The sequence below is a fragment of the Pseudochaenichthys georgianus genome, chromosome 3 (assembly GCF_902827115.2).
Source record: "Pseudochaenichthys georgianus chromosome 3, fPseGeo1.2, whole genome shotgun sequence".
Lineage (NCBI taxonomy): Eukaryota > Metazoa > Chordata > Actinopteri > Perciformes > Channichthyidae > Pseudochaenichthys > Pseudochaenichthys georgianus.
The window spans coordinates 35,535,770-35,553,649 of NC_047505.1; the positions used below are offsets into that span (position 1 = coordinate 35,535,770).

General features: G+C 42.0%; 1 protein-coding gene across 2 annotated transcripts; it reads right to left on the reverse strand.

The window, feature by feature from the left end:
* Positions 1 to 527: 527 nt before the first annotated feature.
* stk33 (serine/threonine kinase 33) lies at positions 528 to 17,647 on the reverse strand. 2 transcript variants are annotated; one of them, XM_034107976.1, is made up of 13 exons: positions 17,571 to 17,647; positions 12,417 to 12,533; positions 11,850 to 11,963; positions 11,657 to 11,761; positions 11,394 to 11,532; positions 9,569 to 9,654; positions 4,624 to 4,711; positions 4,261 to 4,336; positions 4,063 to 4,175; positions 3,853 to 3,938; positions 3,695 to 3,767; positions 3,207 to 3,352; positions 528 to 2,557 (listed from the first exon to the last, which is right to left on the reverse strand). In XM_034107976.1, exons 2-13 carry the CDS (start codon positions 12,531 to 12,533, stop codon positions 2,288 to 2,290), a joined length of 1,413 nt encoding a protein of 470 aa, XP_033963867.1. In that variant the 5' UTR covers positions 17,571 to 17,647; the 3' UTR covers positions 528 to 2,287. The 2 variants fall into 2 exon arrangements, with proteins under 2 accessions (XP_033963867.1, XP_033963874.1); XM_034107983.1 differs by lacking the exon at positions 17,571 to 17,647 and adding an exon at positions 13,492 to 13,565.
* Between the last annotated feature and the right edge of the window lie 233 nt (positions 17,648 to 17,880).

The following is a 17,880-nucleotide window of genomic DNA, read 5'->3' on the forward strand; positions in this document are numbered from 1 at the left end:
CCGCCCCTAACCTATCCACCATACAGCCCGTCTCGTCCGGTCCCCCCTCCCTTAACACCTTTCTTTTCCTATGTTGGTTTGACCAAAGGAGTCAAAGTAAAACTGGGGGATTGCAACAATACACACTGACAGTTTTGTACAGCAACTGAAGCTACTGTCATCATATATAAAGAAACACTGATTCCTCCATATTTATGGCAACGTGTTTCTGTCTCTCTACATTTGTTCCACCCTGAGTCATGAACAAGCACTATGATTTGCACAAATCAATTTGGAGGTTTTTTTCTTTAGGTTTCCCTATAATTAATCAAACAATCTGGCACAAGACAATGAGGACCATATGCTCAAATCCCATCTCCTCTTCTGACAAAAATGAGCCATAATGTACAAGAGGTTGTTACAGCAGACACCCAGCTTGGGGGAAAGAAGTTTAACTAGGACAGAGATTGTTTATTTCTCAAATTCTCTTTCAACCAAATTAAATGTTGTGTATAAGACAGCACCCAAAAAAGCATATCTTAGCCATTTATTCAGTTTGAATGGACCATGAGGACATAACCATACAACATATTAATCAGTGACACGTTGCATGGACATCACCGTTTTAATAGGCAGTGACACAAGCAATCAATTCTAATTACACATCTTCATGCACAAAACTAGGTAGTATGCTTTAGGGATAGCACTCTCCTGTCAGATTAACTCCAGGAAATAAATTCAGCTCCATCTGCTGTTGGTACCGGTCCGAGTGAACCAAAGGCAGATAGTGTGTCAATACATTTGCAGCAATGTCTTTTGGCAAGCAGCTTAGAACAAAGGTAATTAACATGTTGTCATTTTCATACTACTGGTGTGTTTGGTTAAAAATAAATCTAACATAAGACAGTGAAAAAATCTTGTATGTCAAGTAACATCAGCCGAGATGAGTCAGTCTACCTGGACTGCATTTGATAAAGGTTAACACACCATGTCCATACTTTTACAACAATTACCTCTTCCCTGCAAAGTAGAGATACCTTTTTGAAAACACTTCCGACAAATGCACACTGCATTTACAGACATGCTAAAGCACAGAGCCTTTGCATGGGCACGGAGCCCCATTGTTGGCACTCATTCACTTCAAGATGCAAATGGGTGGATTTGAAATTCAGCCTCTATGGGTTATGCTTGGCTACTTTAATGTTGTATCTATGCTGGGGATTATTCTCTCTACAGAGGAAAAACCTGTGCTTGAATGGCAGTGCCCTCAAAGTAGCTCCTACTGCTTTCAATGGCCTCCAAACGAGATTAGACCCGCAGCTGCCCTCAGTCCCAATCCTCTGCATTCAGATAGAGCGTAACCGGCCTGTGTGACGGGTTTTCTGTTTTGACACTGAGTGGGTGCAGTCACTGCATACAGGGCGTTTGGAATTGAGAGGTCAGAACAGAGGAAAGTAAATCCCTAATGCTCACTTTGGCATTGTGCAATGATATCCAAAAAATAATATCCTGTAGTCTGTGTGTATTCTCTGTAATTAAGCATGTTATTATAAAACAATAAAAATAAATATTTCATATTGAAAATAAATTAAGCAAAATTGCTGTTTTGTGTTTTATGATATTTGGCACATTTAAGGTCTTATTACTGTTATATTACTGATTTGAAGACGGCTTTGACTTGTTTTGTGGGAATCCATTTGTACATGTGTACAAAAAAACCTCTACTAAAATATTATGTTTTCCAATGTAATAAATTAACATTCACTTTTAGTTTAAGAGATGATATGGAATGACAAAATATGCTGCTAGGTAATAAGTTAATTACTAAATAACAGTTTTATTAGGGCATGAGCTGTTCTTTGCTCTTATCTCCTCTTTAGATGACAGTTGCTTTATAATAAATACTTTATTCAGATGCCACTGGTAAAACCTGACAAGCTCATTCAATCTCTGTGTTTTCTGGCTACCATAAAACAGTTGACGTCTGTATTTGGGCCGCATGACGTTCCTAAACAGTTGGCTGTGCAACAGCAAACATTTGTCCAGCAGTTTGGCCCCATCTAAGAACATCTCAGAGCAGGGCCCTTTCCTTTGGCACAAGGCGATGCTGAGGCCGGACCCTCAGCTGCAGGGGTCTTAGACTTTATCTAATCTAACACCTGCTTATGAGGCTCATTTGTTTGACACTGCTGTCACTGCATAGGCTCCTGTTGCTACTATAAAGGTTGCACCATACATAGCAGTTTCACATCACTGCTAATTCACAGAATCAAATAAAACAGAATAACATCAAATAAAGTGTCCACCTCTAGTTTAGTTTTTCACTTGAATGCTCACTTTGTCCACTTAATTGTGTTTTCTTTTCACAATTGATATTTTTTAGTTTAGCTTGTTTAGAAGGTGCGTTGGTCTTAGAGTTGGGGGGGGCAGTCCTATTTGTACTGGAGGTAGAGGGTCTCTGGTCGTCGGCCTTACGGAGCTCAGAGGATGCTTTCTGTCCCGTGCTGACGTCCTTCTTGTCCCGAGGCCTGCGCTGCTTTGTGCTCGGCTGTGGGGGGGCTTTCACACCATCTGGAGACTGCAGGGATGAGATTCATATTCTTCTTACATAATATAATTAACTATCACATCCATTTTAAAACAGCTGCATCGCAACACCTTCATCGCCATCTGCTGTAATAGCTCAATCTGGCACCATCTAGTGGTGATTGAATATGAAAAGGGAATTGTGCATTTCAATATAAAAGCACAAAAGTATAAGAAAAGTTGTATTTCAATTAATATATGTACACCACGTGAATGGATGTTGACATGAATGACATACAGAACAGTAACTTTCAAGGACGCAGCATGAACACATCCTAAAAACTGTGTGTATTTATATTTCTGCAATGTAAACCCATGTGAAGCTTGTGTGAATCTGGTACTTTAGAGTACCTCAAACATTATAAAAAAAGTAATGGCCAAAATCTTATTTTATTTTCTAATACAGTATTTGCTTTAAGTGCAGAATTATCTACTGTGTAAATGTGATAAAAACAAGATCATTTCCACATGACGTAAATTATGTGTAAGCAGGAGCACTTAAGAATAAGGGTACTTAAACAGAAAAGCAGATACTTGATAGATCTTAACTGGGAGCCTTTCAAAGTTAGAGTCCTGGATAAAAAACACGCTTCGGCATGTGAGTTCAAAATGCAGAGCCGTGCTAAACAGATCAACCGTACCTGGGTGGAGGTGGGGGGGGGGCACGAGCAGCTGTCTGTCTCAGTGTGACTCCCGCTGTCTGTAACTGTTGAATCCACCGGGAGGAGCGGGGAGTCCAGTGTGCCTTCAGAGGAGGACAGGGACAAGTCCCCCAGAGTCTGTGCTCCTTTTGGGGACGATATTAAACAGAAGTCAACCCACCTAGCTAATAAGAAAATGCTTCATATTTACATACCACAACTTGTCAATCTATAGATTTGACTATTTTGACTCCATTTGGTAACGTTGGCAGCTCAAATGATACTGGGTACTTCACACATAATCTTGGTGAGAACAATAATTATGTTAATAATCATAATAGTTTACTACAAAGTGCTCTGCCTGAACGTTATTTGTTACTGTTACAGTGTATACCAGTACACCTTGCACAATGTTGTTTATATCATGTATCAACTCGTGATCTGGATGAAGTTACTTGAATTAAATAAACTCCTCTTAATGATCTCACTCTCTTTCTGTTCCAGGTGGTTGCGCATCATCTCCAGTACGTTTGACGGCATAGCAGGCACATTAGTGTCTCCCTGTTGGAAAAGCCACCCATTAGAGCTCCTCATGTGGCTCACTTTGTCGAGTTTACATACGCAGATGAAACTGTTATTTCCTTACTGTGATCCAGGGGTTTTCCAGCAGCTGATTAGCAGACATGCGGTAAGCAGGGTCCGCCTTCAGAAGGCAGGTCAAAAGATTTTTTGCTGTTGGGTGAGACACAGGACAACTGTTGAGTTTGAAAACCTGCATGCAACATACAGTGCTGCTTGCAAATGAAATCATTTCCCATTTTTAGCAGGATTACATTTATAGTTTATGAATAATCACCTGCATCACTGACTGTGGCCCAGATGGGTTGAGCAAATTTGGCTTCTTTGTTCATGATCTCCCTAAGAAGTTTGGACTTCGTCTTACATACAAACGGGGGCTCCCCACACAGCCTACGAGGACACACAGCTCTGACACATGTATTCACAGTATATATGTATATGTACGCCTATATATAGTATGTGTGTGTCTACTTACAACATATACATAACAACTCCTATGCTCCACACATCACACCACTGGCTGTAACCTCGGCCGCTCATCACTTCAGGTGCTGAGATTCACACAAGAACAGAAAAGGCTTTTCTTTAACTGAGACATGGACATTTCAGAGCTTTAAACTACTAGTTAAAACTAGTTTTTCACCACTATCAGTGCTGCTGAGCAACATTTTAATAAACACATTCTATATTTGTTTTTATCATGTTTATCAGCACACTTACTTGGCTGTAATGCATATCCACAGCAGTTAGCGGTAATGAGCCTTAAAAGTTAGCAACGCACCAATAAAAGTGGAGGAGGAGAAGAAGAGCAAGAATGTAGGAGTGAAAGGCGTCGTACCCATATAGACGAGAGTCCCACAGGCCTCCCTAATTATGTTCTCAATCCCTACGCCTCCTGTCTTCACTGCTAATCCAAAGTCTGTCACCTAGGTAGAAAAAAACAAGGTAACTGTGTGCTGACAAAACTCACACAAACAAACTGTTATTTTCTGCTATCTGGGGTCTCTAACCAAAACATGAATTTACTAGCGTTGTCTATTAGTGTGAGATGATCGGGGTTGCTGTCTTCATCATCATTGTGGTCATTGTCAGCTTCTCCCGGTTATGATTACTTCTTTGTTCAAGGTTTAGGAGCTTATTCCATTTATCCGAGTCAAGTGTCACATTAAGAATCTGTGCTTCTGTGACACAGTTCAGCAGAGAACATACATCTGAGGCAGTTGTCAGCCAAGTGGCCACTAATATTTGCTCAGCTGGTTTCTCTGATAACATTCTATCCAGACGTACAGAAGGATTACACCAGGGGCAGAATGAGCAGCAGAGGCCTCCTCTGTCTATTGTAAAAATCTGGGTTACAATTTTAAATGTAACTAATGACCCATTCTGGTTTACAACCATAACGCTACAACCATAGACTAAAACACGTGCAAAGTGCATATGAGACGGACCGTACCTTGTTTGGAATTACAGTTTCTCTTGGTTTTGGAATTTGATGAAAACATTTGGTAAAATGTAGTACAACTAAATATATATTCCAACAAACACATGACCTACATATAGACGTTTTAATGCGCAAATGTTAGATATTATGTCTTTAAATCCTTTGTGAAAGGCGCTTTATCGGGAAAACAAGGTTCCAACATCCGTGACAATCTACATTATTAATAGCAACGTACAGTAGCTGTACAGGTCCACAGTTTGAAAAAAGTCACATTATGACAAAAGCAAAACAAGAAGGTGAGATGAACTCTTGTGAAATAAAAGTAACTTATGCTTTGCAACACTTTCTTACAACCTGTGAGACAAAGAGAGAAAACAGAAAGAAAGGAACATTCATACTGTGGTCTAGCTTTCTTTTGCTCGCACACCAGGAATCTATAGGTTACTTACGTAACCCCAGTCCTCAGAGTAACATGAAGTGAGATGTCTCACTATGGGATGCGCCTCATCGCGGAGCAAACAGAAGCATCAATCTCATTACGCCAATCCTGATTGGCTGGTGATCTTGACGTCAGCGTCAGGGAAATCACCCCCTATAAGTAGCCTGCGCCACAACACATGCATCATTCAAAATAAGCACCTCTTCTCGCTTCACCATAGCAAGGAGGGCCGTCTGGTGAGACATCTCACTTCATGTTACTCTTAGAATTGGGGTTACGTAAGTAACCTATAGTTCTCATTCATAACACTCCGTTCGATGTCTCACTATGGGAAATTGTAGCTCCCGTATTGCCAGACGAGCTTATCTCGAAGATCACCAAACCAACCAGAACTTAACAGGTAGAGTCCAGACTCAACAAGGTGCCCAGCACTGCTCGGGCCACGCTTGGAGCGGAGACGTCTAGCCTGTAAAAGCGGACAAAAGTGAGCGGCGAGGACCAGCTCGCCGCCGCACAGATGTCTTGGATGGAAACACCCTTAAACAAAGCCCAGGATGTAGCCAGGCCCCGAGTCGAGTGAGCCCGTAGACCCAAAGGTGCTTGCAGATTCTGACTCGTATAGGCCAAAGCAATTGCCTCCACAATCCAGTGGGAGAGCCGTTGCTTAGTAACAGGCTTACCCTTGTGAGGGTTAGCCCTGGACACAAAGAGTTGGTCATTAAGACGAAGCTCTTTTGATCTGTCCATATATGTGTGCAAAGCACGGACTGGACACAACAGATCCTGCTGCTGCTCCCCGGAGGAAACCAGCGGCGGAGGAAATGCCTCAATGTCAATCGGGGTACACGAACCAACCACCTTTGGTGTAAAGGCAGGGTTGGGTTTCAACAACACTCTCGTTTGCCCTGGGGCAAACTGAGTGCATGAGAGATGTACATACAGACAGTGCATGAATATCACTGACCCGCTTGGCGGATGCCAGGGCCAGTAACAGCACTGTCTTGAGTGACAGATGTTTCATGTCAGCTCCTTCCAGGGGTTCAAATGGGGTCATTCTGAGCCCATTTAAAACCACTGCCAGGTCCCATAAGGGCACCAGCGACCTGGAGACAGGGAGGAGCCTGAGAGCTCCCTTCATAAAACGGCAGACCAAAGGATGATGGCTAGCCGTCTTACCCTCAAAGCCCACTGAAAAGACATTGAAAAGAGATGTGCCCTTCTTGAAGGCACCACTCCTCAAACACCCTCCACTTACAGTCGTAAAGAGACCTGGTGGAGGAAGCTCTCGCACTCTGAATAGTGTTTATCACCTTCTGAGGGAGTCCCACTGTATTCAGATTGTACCACTCACGGGTCAGGCCCATAGTGCCCCGCGCTCTGGGCGTGGGTGAAGGATCGCCCCCCCCGCCTGAGACAATCTGTCCCTGCATAGTGGGAGCTGCCATGGCTGCCCGCACAACAGCTGATATATCTCCGCCAGCCCGTACGTTGCAGGCTAGGGCGGAAACATCAGAGTAAGTGTGTGGCGTTGCTCCTTCACTCTGGCCAGAGTTGGGGGTAACAGAGCCAGGGTTGGGAACGTGTACAGAGGACCCGGAGGTCAATCGTGTACGAGTGCGTCCCCGCCTAACGGTGCGTTTAAATCCTGCATTAAAAAGAACAGCTGTCATTGAGCATTTGTTTCTTTATGCGAACAGATTTAACGCGGCTCCGCCGTAACGCACCCACAGCGGACTCACGATCCTTGGATGTGGAGTCCAGTCTGCATAGAGTGGTGCACCTCTGGACAGTAGTTCTGTCCCGAGGTGCACCACTCCTGGTACCTGTGTCGCTCTCAGAGAGAGGAGACGTCTGCCGCTCCAAGGGATCAGTTTGTGTGCCAGTGTGTGTGACTGGAGACAACGCAACCTCCCCTGGCGGTTCATACACGATACTGTGGTCGTGTTGTCTGTCCTCACGAGGACATGGTGTCCTCTGAGAGAAGGCAGGAAGCGTTTTAGGGTGAGAACCTCTCTCTCCAGAATATGGGTTGACTGGCGGGCAACGCTGCAGCTTTGTAGGACTTTTCAGTCATTGTCGACTGAAAACGGTCCGACTTTGCTGGCAGCGTGGGGTTCCTGCTTGGTGACGGGCCCACCTTCGCTACCAGCGGTTCCATGGGCGGTATGCGGAGCAGGCCGAGCTTCTCCATTCCGTCACAGTCTAGGGAGGAGGCACCCTGGATTGGGACCTTGTTGCTGAAGGGCCGGTCTCTCCACGAGACCGACACCTCATCCAACATCTCCGGGAAGACCGGAAGGAGTTGCTTCTTTTTCCCCGCTGCTTGGGGAAGATGTTTCCCCTCGTAGCGGGACCTGGAGGTCTCCTTGGCCATTTCAGGCCACGGGACGTTGAGTCTGGCCGCAGCGCGTTTACACAGGGCCTGCAGGTCCATGCTCAGACCGGGTGAAGCTGGTGTGCTATCGCCCGGGAGAGCAGCCCTCGCTCCAGGCTTTGCAGCCTGAGCCGATGACATGAAGGTGTCCTCTTCCTGTTCATCCGACTCGGACAGGAGGAACGCCAAGGCGTCCTCTTCTTCGTCCTCCTCGTAGTCCAGCTCGAGGACATCCTCCGCGGGTGAGACCATGGTGAGGTCTAACCGGGAGCCCCAGCTTGGTGTCTTGCCGTCACCGGGTCCCGGCCTGCCAGGGCGCGGGATTCCGGTTCTGTAGCCATCGCAGATAATGAGCCCCAGACCGACACGGAGAGGGGTTCACTCTCTGTGGCGGACGCCCCCGTGTCTTGACTGCCGGCCGGCGGGTCCGTGGACATGGGGGGGTCCTGTTCCGACAGGCTAGCTTGTCGTGCTAACCGTCGGCGGAGGCTCTTGACGGTGAAGCGGACACAATGTCCGCATGAGCCGGGGTTGTCGATAGCGCCTCGGGCGTGTTCCAGCCCGAGGCAGGACGAACAGACCTGGTGTGTGTCTGTGCCCGAGATCTTCAACCCGCAGCTGCAGAGTCGAGCCACCGAGTCCCTGACTCCTCTGGTGTGAGGGAGAGGGGCGTCCATCTTGTTCGCCTCGTAGCGTGGAGAGGGCCCGCTCTCGACAGGTAGGATGGGAGAAAAAGGTGTTACCACCTTGTCCTTAATCCGGAGAAAAGGACGGTGTGGGTCTTTTATTCCCGGAGAATACTGACTGGTGTGACAGTATGCTCTTTTAATCCTTTCTTCTTCCGTGGAGAAGAGAAAAGAGAAACTTCCTCGCTACCGTGGTGTCGGTAGAGAGGGAGCGAGCTAGCAACAGGTGTGCTGCTAGCTTAAAAAATCAGACCTACCTTACTTTCTCGGGAGAGAAGGGCGAGGTCGATTTTAATACTAACTGCGTTAGTACTACCGTCTTCCTGCGAAGCAGAAGGAGTAGCCGGCGAGCGCCCGTCGACCGAAATGGGTATTTGGGTTCAGTCTGTGGACAGTGAAGCTTGTCCGGCTACTGTAGAGATGTGCTCTGAAGCGAGAAGAGGTGTTTGAATGACGCATGCGTTGTGGCGCAAGCTACTTATAGGGGGTGAATTCCCTGACGCTGACGTCAAGATCACCAGCCAATCAGGATTGGCGTAATGAGATTGATGCTTCTGTTTGCTCCGCGATGAGGCGCATCCCATAGTGAGACATCGAACGGAGTGTTATGAATGAGAACTGCATTGCTGGTTCATTGTCAGTGCACACAACATGCTGTGCTCAGCTGGTCATTTGTTTAGAGTTTCAGAGTCTCTCTTTGTAAAGGTATAATATACTGAAACACTGTCATAATGAGGTAGTATTTAAATCCCTAACTAAATATAAAGGAGATAGCTGAGGCCTGTACTCCACGACAGAGAATGGATAAAAAGGTGTATTGGAAAGTCTGTGTCACCATCTTACCTTGATATTAATCCTGCCGTCATCATCCTCATCAAGATAATTCTTCACAAGAATGTTCTCAAGTTTCAAGTCTCGGTGCACTATGTCTGTTAGATGAGAGGAGGAAAGCTTCACAAAGATGTCATTTGAAAGGTTCTACCATACTTTTAGAGATGAAACATCTGAGAAGTATCTGCACTGTTGCAGGTTTTCTCCATTTAAACCCAAAATGATTCCAGGTTAAGCCTTAGATCACAACCATAGCTCTGGGGGGAAATAAAGTCTGTGATCATAGTTAGGTGCAACATGATTTGCTAATGTCATTCACCAGAGAAAATATATATATTTTGCACACACTCACACTTTGATCTGTTTACCCTGCTTACAGTATAGCAAGCCAAAAGGCCTCGTTAACTAAACTTGTGGGAGTGAGGGAGGCAGGAGGAAAAATACAATTTGCCTTGAGCACTCTTTTTTACAGCAAGCAATTATAAAATGCAACAGTGATGATGGTGTGTGAAATGTAAGTTGGACCAACTGGTGTGCACAAAACAAACACCTGAAAATGCTATTTTTTCCTTTATCCATTTAAAATAGTTTTTTTTTCAATGATGAACTCTCATTTCAATTTAACTAAGGTCTTCATTTGGTAAACATTGACATACTGTAAACTCCAATTACACAGTTAAAAATCCCATTTAAGTTCTGCATTTCAATTGTTTCGTTAATAAAATATTGGGTTATTATGTTACCAAATATAACATCATGTTTGGTGCAATATATATATATTCAGTAATCATCACTGAAATAAATCAAAAGCAGTTGGATGTGCAGTGTTGGTAGTAACACGTACATTCAAAATGCACCATGTTGTTACCAGGATATGTTAGCGTAAGAGCTCAAAGCACAGTTGAGCTTTAGTATAGCCCTAACGACTAATAATGAATTTGACGAACAGCAGCCGAGAAAATTGATCATCGGAGAAAAACAATTTAAGCTTTATAATTGGTCATTTGAAAGAGGTTCTGTCTTTCCAAATTCAAAGCCAGTGCTGTCTCGTTAATGTCATGTTTCTATAGAGGTGAGGGAAACCAGCACAGAGGGACTTTCCATGTTATAACACACCGATGAATCAGTATTTCTCCCTAGCTTATTGTAAATTTGTCATTAACCGCATGTAATGATGCCTCACCCGGGGCAGTGTCCTTATTTTCCTCTAACCAAAGATCTGGCTATTGAAAGCAAAAACTACATTTCTTTAAAAAACAAAACATGCCGCATTAATTAAAAATAAAGAAATCGACTAAAAGTTGTTTATCATGACTCTTTTATCAAAATACTCCACTTATCTATAATGAGTAAAAGCAATAATGGCAAGTTATCTTCTAGGGGAAATTCAGTTTTGACTCTGTTGTTATACCGTTACAGTTGAAATACACATAAGCGTAAACAGGACCTACATAGATGATGCCAATTTATACACATATATAATATGTTATATATATTCTCATTATTTCTTGGGGGGGGAACTGGACCAGTGACGATATGGACTGAACTGCTGCATGAACCAAGCTGTTTTCTTATTTTTAAAATATAAAACAGCCAAGGCTAAAATAAATGCAATACTGCTTGTTCCACACTTGGGTATAAGAAGAACAACAAGATGAATTGCATTGTTTAACTTCTATAGTTATAAGTTTCAGGCTAGTGATTCATCAGTGTTTTCAGGGTTTAGTGAGCAGCATGGCGAGGACTAATAAAACGAGTTCATCAAAAAGGAGATTGTCCGCTAGCGTTAAGATGATTTGCAACACTATCAAAATGTCAATGTGTAGAATGACATTACCTCTTCTGTGAAGGTAGACGACGGCGTCAGCTAAGCTACAGATGATATGCCTCGTCTCGTCCTCTGTAAGGAACTTTTTCCGCTGCAACAGCTGCTTCAGGTCACCTCCAACGCACAGCTCAGTCACAAAATAAGTCATCTAGAAACAAGCATAGGCAATGCCAGTAAATGACCAGTAAAAAGCATATCATTTATATTTATTTAGACAGTAATGGAAGATAATCTGGCTTAAAGTGTGTTACTTAAAGGTTGGCAATGCTCACTTTAGCTGTGTGGTAGACTTCCTGTAGATGTATTATGTGCAGATGATTGACTTGTTTCAGAATGTTTATTTCGTGCCCCAGCATCTTGGCTGTTGAGCTTCCTGCCTGAAGTCATAGAAAGTGGAATTACAGCTGAGCCATTTGCTTATCTTAACATTTAACTTTCACCAACAACAAAAAAACAGGCACTTACCACTGGTCTGCAAACCTCTTTAATAGCCCATTTTGTCTGTGTCTCAATGTGTGTGGCTTCATAGACAACTCCGAAGCTACCTTGACCCAATTTCTTTCCAAATTCATAAATTTCCTATGAAGATAAGAAAATATTGTGTAATAATAGTTAGTAAACTCCTGCTTCCTGTTTCACTGTTTTGGATTACAAAAACATGATGTCTAACTCAAGACCTGGATTCCGAAGTATATCCTAAATTCAAGCTCTCTGAAAGAAGGGAACATTTTCAGTTCTCTGGAGGTGCAAAATATAGTATTTCTAATCAAGTTACAAATGATTATGTTGCTGCTGCAGTTCGTTCAATCTCAGGTCTAATTAAGTTGATCATTATCTGTGTGCATGCAAGGCTGAGCACTGGCTGCTTTGGATTTGGTAAAGAGAATAGTAAAATTCCCCAATGAAGGGGTTTGTTCAGCAGCAACTGAAGTTTGATCCTCTTCTGGTGCAGATAAGTTTACTCTAGAGTTCACCAGTGAGTGTGCGTGAGATCTTCAGTGGTGGCCCAACACTGGACTGCAGTATCCATACCCTGAGGTCAGCGTCGTCCTCCAGGCGTATTAAAGGCACATTCCTCTCCAGTGTGTCCCTGCTGGTCCAGGGGGACACCATGTTCATGCCTTGTCCACCAACATAGGCTTGTGTCATCTGGAGATAAAGGAGAGGGCAGTCATTATCAATCTGAAATGTCTCGTCGAGCCATACGATGATAGGCTGTCAATAAAGAAAAGTCAAGTTTCAAATTATAACTGCTACTCTTGGACAACTCGAGTTTTTATTGGAGACCAACACATTCTTCTTTTTTTTTACAACCCAATTTACCGTCATTCCTAATCATAAGAGCTTTTGGTTCATCACTAGCTGGCTTTAAAGTATCACCACTCTTAACTTTTCAAAGACTGAGCCGAATCCCAAAATATTACAATTACAATGAACATGAGACAAAACCCAGACATTTTCTTACTAGGCCCAATTTGTTCAGCACCAACTGGGAGAATAACAGTATACCAAAATCACATGTTTCTGTCCATACCCCAAAATATAATTGTAGCCATTACATGAAAAAAACTCTCGTATGCTCTCCAGTACAAGCAATCATCGCTGCTGGTTTTGAAATAGCATTAAGACATTAACAACATAGCCTAGTTTTAATAACAGCACATTGAAGAGAATATTTTTTTTAATTAGCTCCTAAAGTTAATTCCAGAGGTATAAACTTTAAGACTAATGAGAGTGCAGGATCATTGAATCTTCTTTATTTCCTGTACTCTAACTTGTCATTTTTTTAAATCACCGGTTTATGTCTAAACTTCTGTCTCAGTCTGAGTCCATATTAACTTTAAACACAATTTACGCAGTTTGAAAAACAGTCTCTAAAGCCAAATTAAATGTAAAGCAATTATCAAGTGATGACTGGGAGCGATGAAGTGGATCCACCACATGCACAGCAATTAATTATTAACAAGGAAGCGGTGTCTTTAACCTCTTCACTCTGATGCATTATTTTAGCCCTGACAGGGCTCTCATAACAGGCCTGTCTCTCCCATTATCTTCTGTCTATTTCCCAATCAAAGCGAATGTGACAGCCTCTGGAAACTCCAATCACCTCAATCACAGCTCATTTGTGGAAGACAGAGGCATGTGATGAGTGTATCACTGGGGACTGGAAGTGACTGAAAGAGGAGGGTCCTGTGCACGTCAGGTGTCTCCAAGACAAAGGTGTCTGCTATTTCGACCCTGGTTCCGAGATGCAAAGGAAATTGGATGTCAGGTCAGGGTGAGAAGTCTGACCTCTAAAAGGGTCACTAACAGACAAAGGTTTTGAATTGCTTAAGCCTTGGGTTATCTTTCTGCAATTTCTAGACCTGTGTTTCTACTGTACCTCTACAACTCAAACTACAGGTTATATCCATTAAACACAAGGGTCTGTTTTTTAACTTAATAACTTAACATCTTTACACTGAAGGTTGAAACCAATCAGAAACCTAAACTAAGAACTTACAGTGCTAGAGGATGGAAATGAACCAATAAATGATCAGAATGGGTATTTAAAAGCACCGAAGAATTAATGCATTGCTATAAAAACCTCAAGTGGGCAAGGCTCCGTGCCACCTGTCACAAGTCCCCCATTAGGCCTTAATAGTCAGTCCAGGTATCTGCATCCAAAGTGATAAAGTGAAATTCCAGAACCTCCTTAAATCAAGTCTTCTTAATCTCCTTTCAGCTGACTTGATTGGCTCAAACACAACAAATGCTGTGCTTGAATCACATTTTTCCATCTCTACTCACATGGCAGATTGACCCAAGAAAAAATATTAGGCAATGAGTACATAATAGAACACAGCACAAATCAACAATGTCAAACCATAACATTCTTAGTTCACAGTCACACGCTGAAAGATGAGCAAACATCAGTATACACCCCGACTCTACACAGGCTGCGGTCCACCTTTACATTGAGTCTCATCTCCAGTTTCAGCAGGAAGTAATTAGAACCGACGGTTCATCACAAGTCAAGCCCATACTTGCCTTATCTCTCCATCATTCTGTCAGACAGCAATTTGTTTATTTACACTACTGAGTGAACAAATATAGGTGGTGTGCCTAATGACCGGGAGTGAGTGGGAGACTGTCTAGGAACTTAGCACACAGAATCAATGTCACTTTGGAACAAAGAGAGCATGGACACACAAAGGATGACTCTGATCTTGTGTAACCTTTAAAACTGCTTGTCTTTCAGGTAATATATGTTTACTCATGTATCCCACACTTCATGTTAGACTGCTAGTCCCTATAAGACTGCAGTGTTCTTTACATATCACACGATAAAACTTTTGAACGGGACCAACAAAATTCGGACAATTTTGTAAAAACATCCATTAATCCCTTTTTCTGACCTTTTAGGCTTAACTGTTAATTAAGGAATCGTACAAATCTGATTTATTGATGATAGAAATAATCACTATTTCCAGTATTAATGCCAATTCTAAGAGGCCTTTGTCAGTATTAGATATATCATATATATAGATCTATTATCCTAGATAGAACTGGCATATGTTGCTAAGACTACAGTGTGCAAATGGTAACGATTTTTCAATCTCAACTATAACGTCAACATATTGCACACTTTAGTTCATTCTACACGGCATTTCCTTTCTTTTTTTTGAATAAATAGCAGAATAAATTAGGTTTAGGAGAGTCTTTAATGATGGTGCCTCAAGCTGTAACAAGCAGCCGCTAAAATAAAGCCTGAAAATCTCACAAAAACAGAATCTTACTTACTGCAATTAAAATGTACACTGCCATCCGTTTTGCTTGAGCCCAAATATTACATTTTCCTCATGTGAAACTTAATTATTTATTGACAGCTTGGCTTTGATGACAAATGATAAACTTCACAGTCCTAATGAAGCGTGGAATTACATTACCTGATGAGGCAAGAAATTGCATGTTTAGAATGCAAATATAGAGCCCACTAAGTTATGAGGTGACTCCTAATGTTATGCAGAGAGATTATCAAAGCTTGTGGTCTAAATGTAATATACCAAGAGAACACATCAAAATTAAGTCATTAAAGCATACAATAGACTCACTAAAGAGCTGTGAAAACATACCAGAACACTGATGGACTACAGGAAGGACACAAGGAGGGACTTTAAAGGGATCATGGGATGGTTTGAAGGGGGATTGTATAAGGTTCTTATCCATAGTCAGAATATTACCTACAGTAGATTGCAGCAGGCGCAGTATGGAAGTAAATAAGGGAGAATAACTCTTGTATCTCATTAAGACCTTTCTAGCTAAATAAAGGATGTATACAATAAAATAATCACCAACTCTGTGTTCTGCAAGGTTATATTTATGTTTTTGTCATTGATGAGGGCATAGATGGATATAACGGCTTCCGTTTCCTGTCAGAAAGAGCTGTCTTCAACAACATATAGTCAGGGAAATATGCAAAATATAACATATACTTAAAATGATGTTCACTGCAGTGCATTCCTTTACTTCCTTGCAGTTACCGTTTTCCTCTCCAAATGGGGGCCTGCCAACTGCAATCTACAGTAGGTAATACATTGACCTAAGCCACTTGAAAACATCCAAACTGTTGCTATTCCAACACTCAGCAAACAAGTAATGCATGTAGTGTTCCTACAAACAAATCATTTAAAGGCTGCTCCAATAATTCCTCCTGTCTCCAATGGGCATGTTTGATAAGTGTCTATTGGCAAGAAAACATGCTTTGCCAAAAAGAAGGAAAAGATCAAATTCTGCCATTTGCTCAGAGCACACATGTTGCTGGGAGATAAGGGCCAACACATTCAAATGTTCTCATTGGTTTAATCCTGGTTAAGGCTAATCTCTACCCTTGCTGGACTCAGCCTTGGGAAGCTAGGAAGGCAGACATAGATGAAAAATGTAGGCCATAGCAAAAACAAGAACAAATCCAATTCATTTCAATGACAACCTGGAGAGAACTCAGCACATTCATATCACACCTTACACACAGATGTGTACACCTTTAGTTATAAATCATTCAATGTCCAACCGTCATGCTGATAACAGTTACTAAAATATGATTTAACCATTTAGAACAACATATGCAGGACAACCTAAACGGTTGTGATTTATACAGCAGATTTACTGAAGTACTGTACTTAAGTACAATTCTGAGGTACTTGTACTTTACTTGAGTATTTCCATGTTATGCTACTTTGTGATTCTTCTGCACTACAATTGTGAGGTAGATATTGTACTTTTACTCCACTATATTTACGTAGTACCTTTGGTTACTCAACAGATTAGGATTAATGATATGAAATATAACCAACACTTAAATAAGAGTTTAGTTACACCTGGAGTAAATCCACAAGCTACCCTGCAGTATACAAAGTAATTAAAATTAGCTCAAGGTTTTACTAGCTTTGATAAACACATGAATGCATCTATAGTCATAACCAAAACGTATAATACATATTATAAGAAAATGGGCCAAACTGCTGACTGAGGAAGTATATTTCGAAGCTAATACTTCTGTACTTGAGAAACATTTTGATTGCAGGACTTTCACTTGTAACAGAGTATTCCTAAACTTTGGTAGTTCTACGTTTACTCGAGTACAAGATCTGAGTACTTCTTCAACCTCTGAACATAAATTATAATAACATCGACATCGACTGCTCTTGCTATGGTCACATTAACTAATCAGGTTAGTTAGTTAGTTAGTTAGTTAGTTAGTTAGTTAGTTAGTTAGTTAGTTAGTTAGTTAGTTAACCTAGCAGTGCTCTTCAATGATTATGACATGTTTACAGTAACCGTGAATCGAGCCTTCACTCCCTCATGTAACACTAAGCTAATAATGTTAGAGATAGCTACGCCTGTTAAAAGGTAAATACAAACATGTAATAAAGCCTGGGATATTCTGAAAAACATCTCGTGTTGTGTCGTGTAATGTTCCAATAAAAAACATTAACGCTTCTCACATTATTAAAATGAAATATGAAAAGAAAGTTTGAAGATTGGCAGTCATTTTTAGGTAAGCTACAAGTTGTCATGGCAACGAAACACGGAGTTGAACAGGCTTTTGCTTTATATCATGCACTGTTGTATTAAAACTGCCTTAAAAAGGTTTGCTAGCCTTCAGTGTGACTGCTGCTGTTAGAAGATTACACTGAAGTGTCTTACCTCATAGAGAGGATCATTTCCATTCAGCAGGTTGGTCGTCTTCACGCTAAAACTTTTTCGCAGAGTGTCTAGTGAAAGCGAGGAGGGACAAAACTAAAATGAATGAATGGACAGGGTTTCTCCTTATTGAGAGGCTTGCAGCGCCCCGGGTGGCTCGTGTGTGTCATCGACAAAAGTGAAGTAGGCTGACGTTACGATAAAAAGTGACCACTAAAGTGTTGTCACTAAATGTACATCGTCCACTTACATACAAGCGAATGAGGAACTCGCTTTTCCCTGTGAACACCTGGATTTTTCTTGGTCCTTAGTC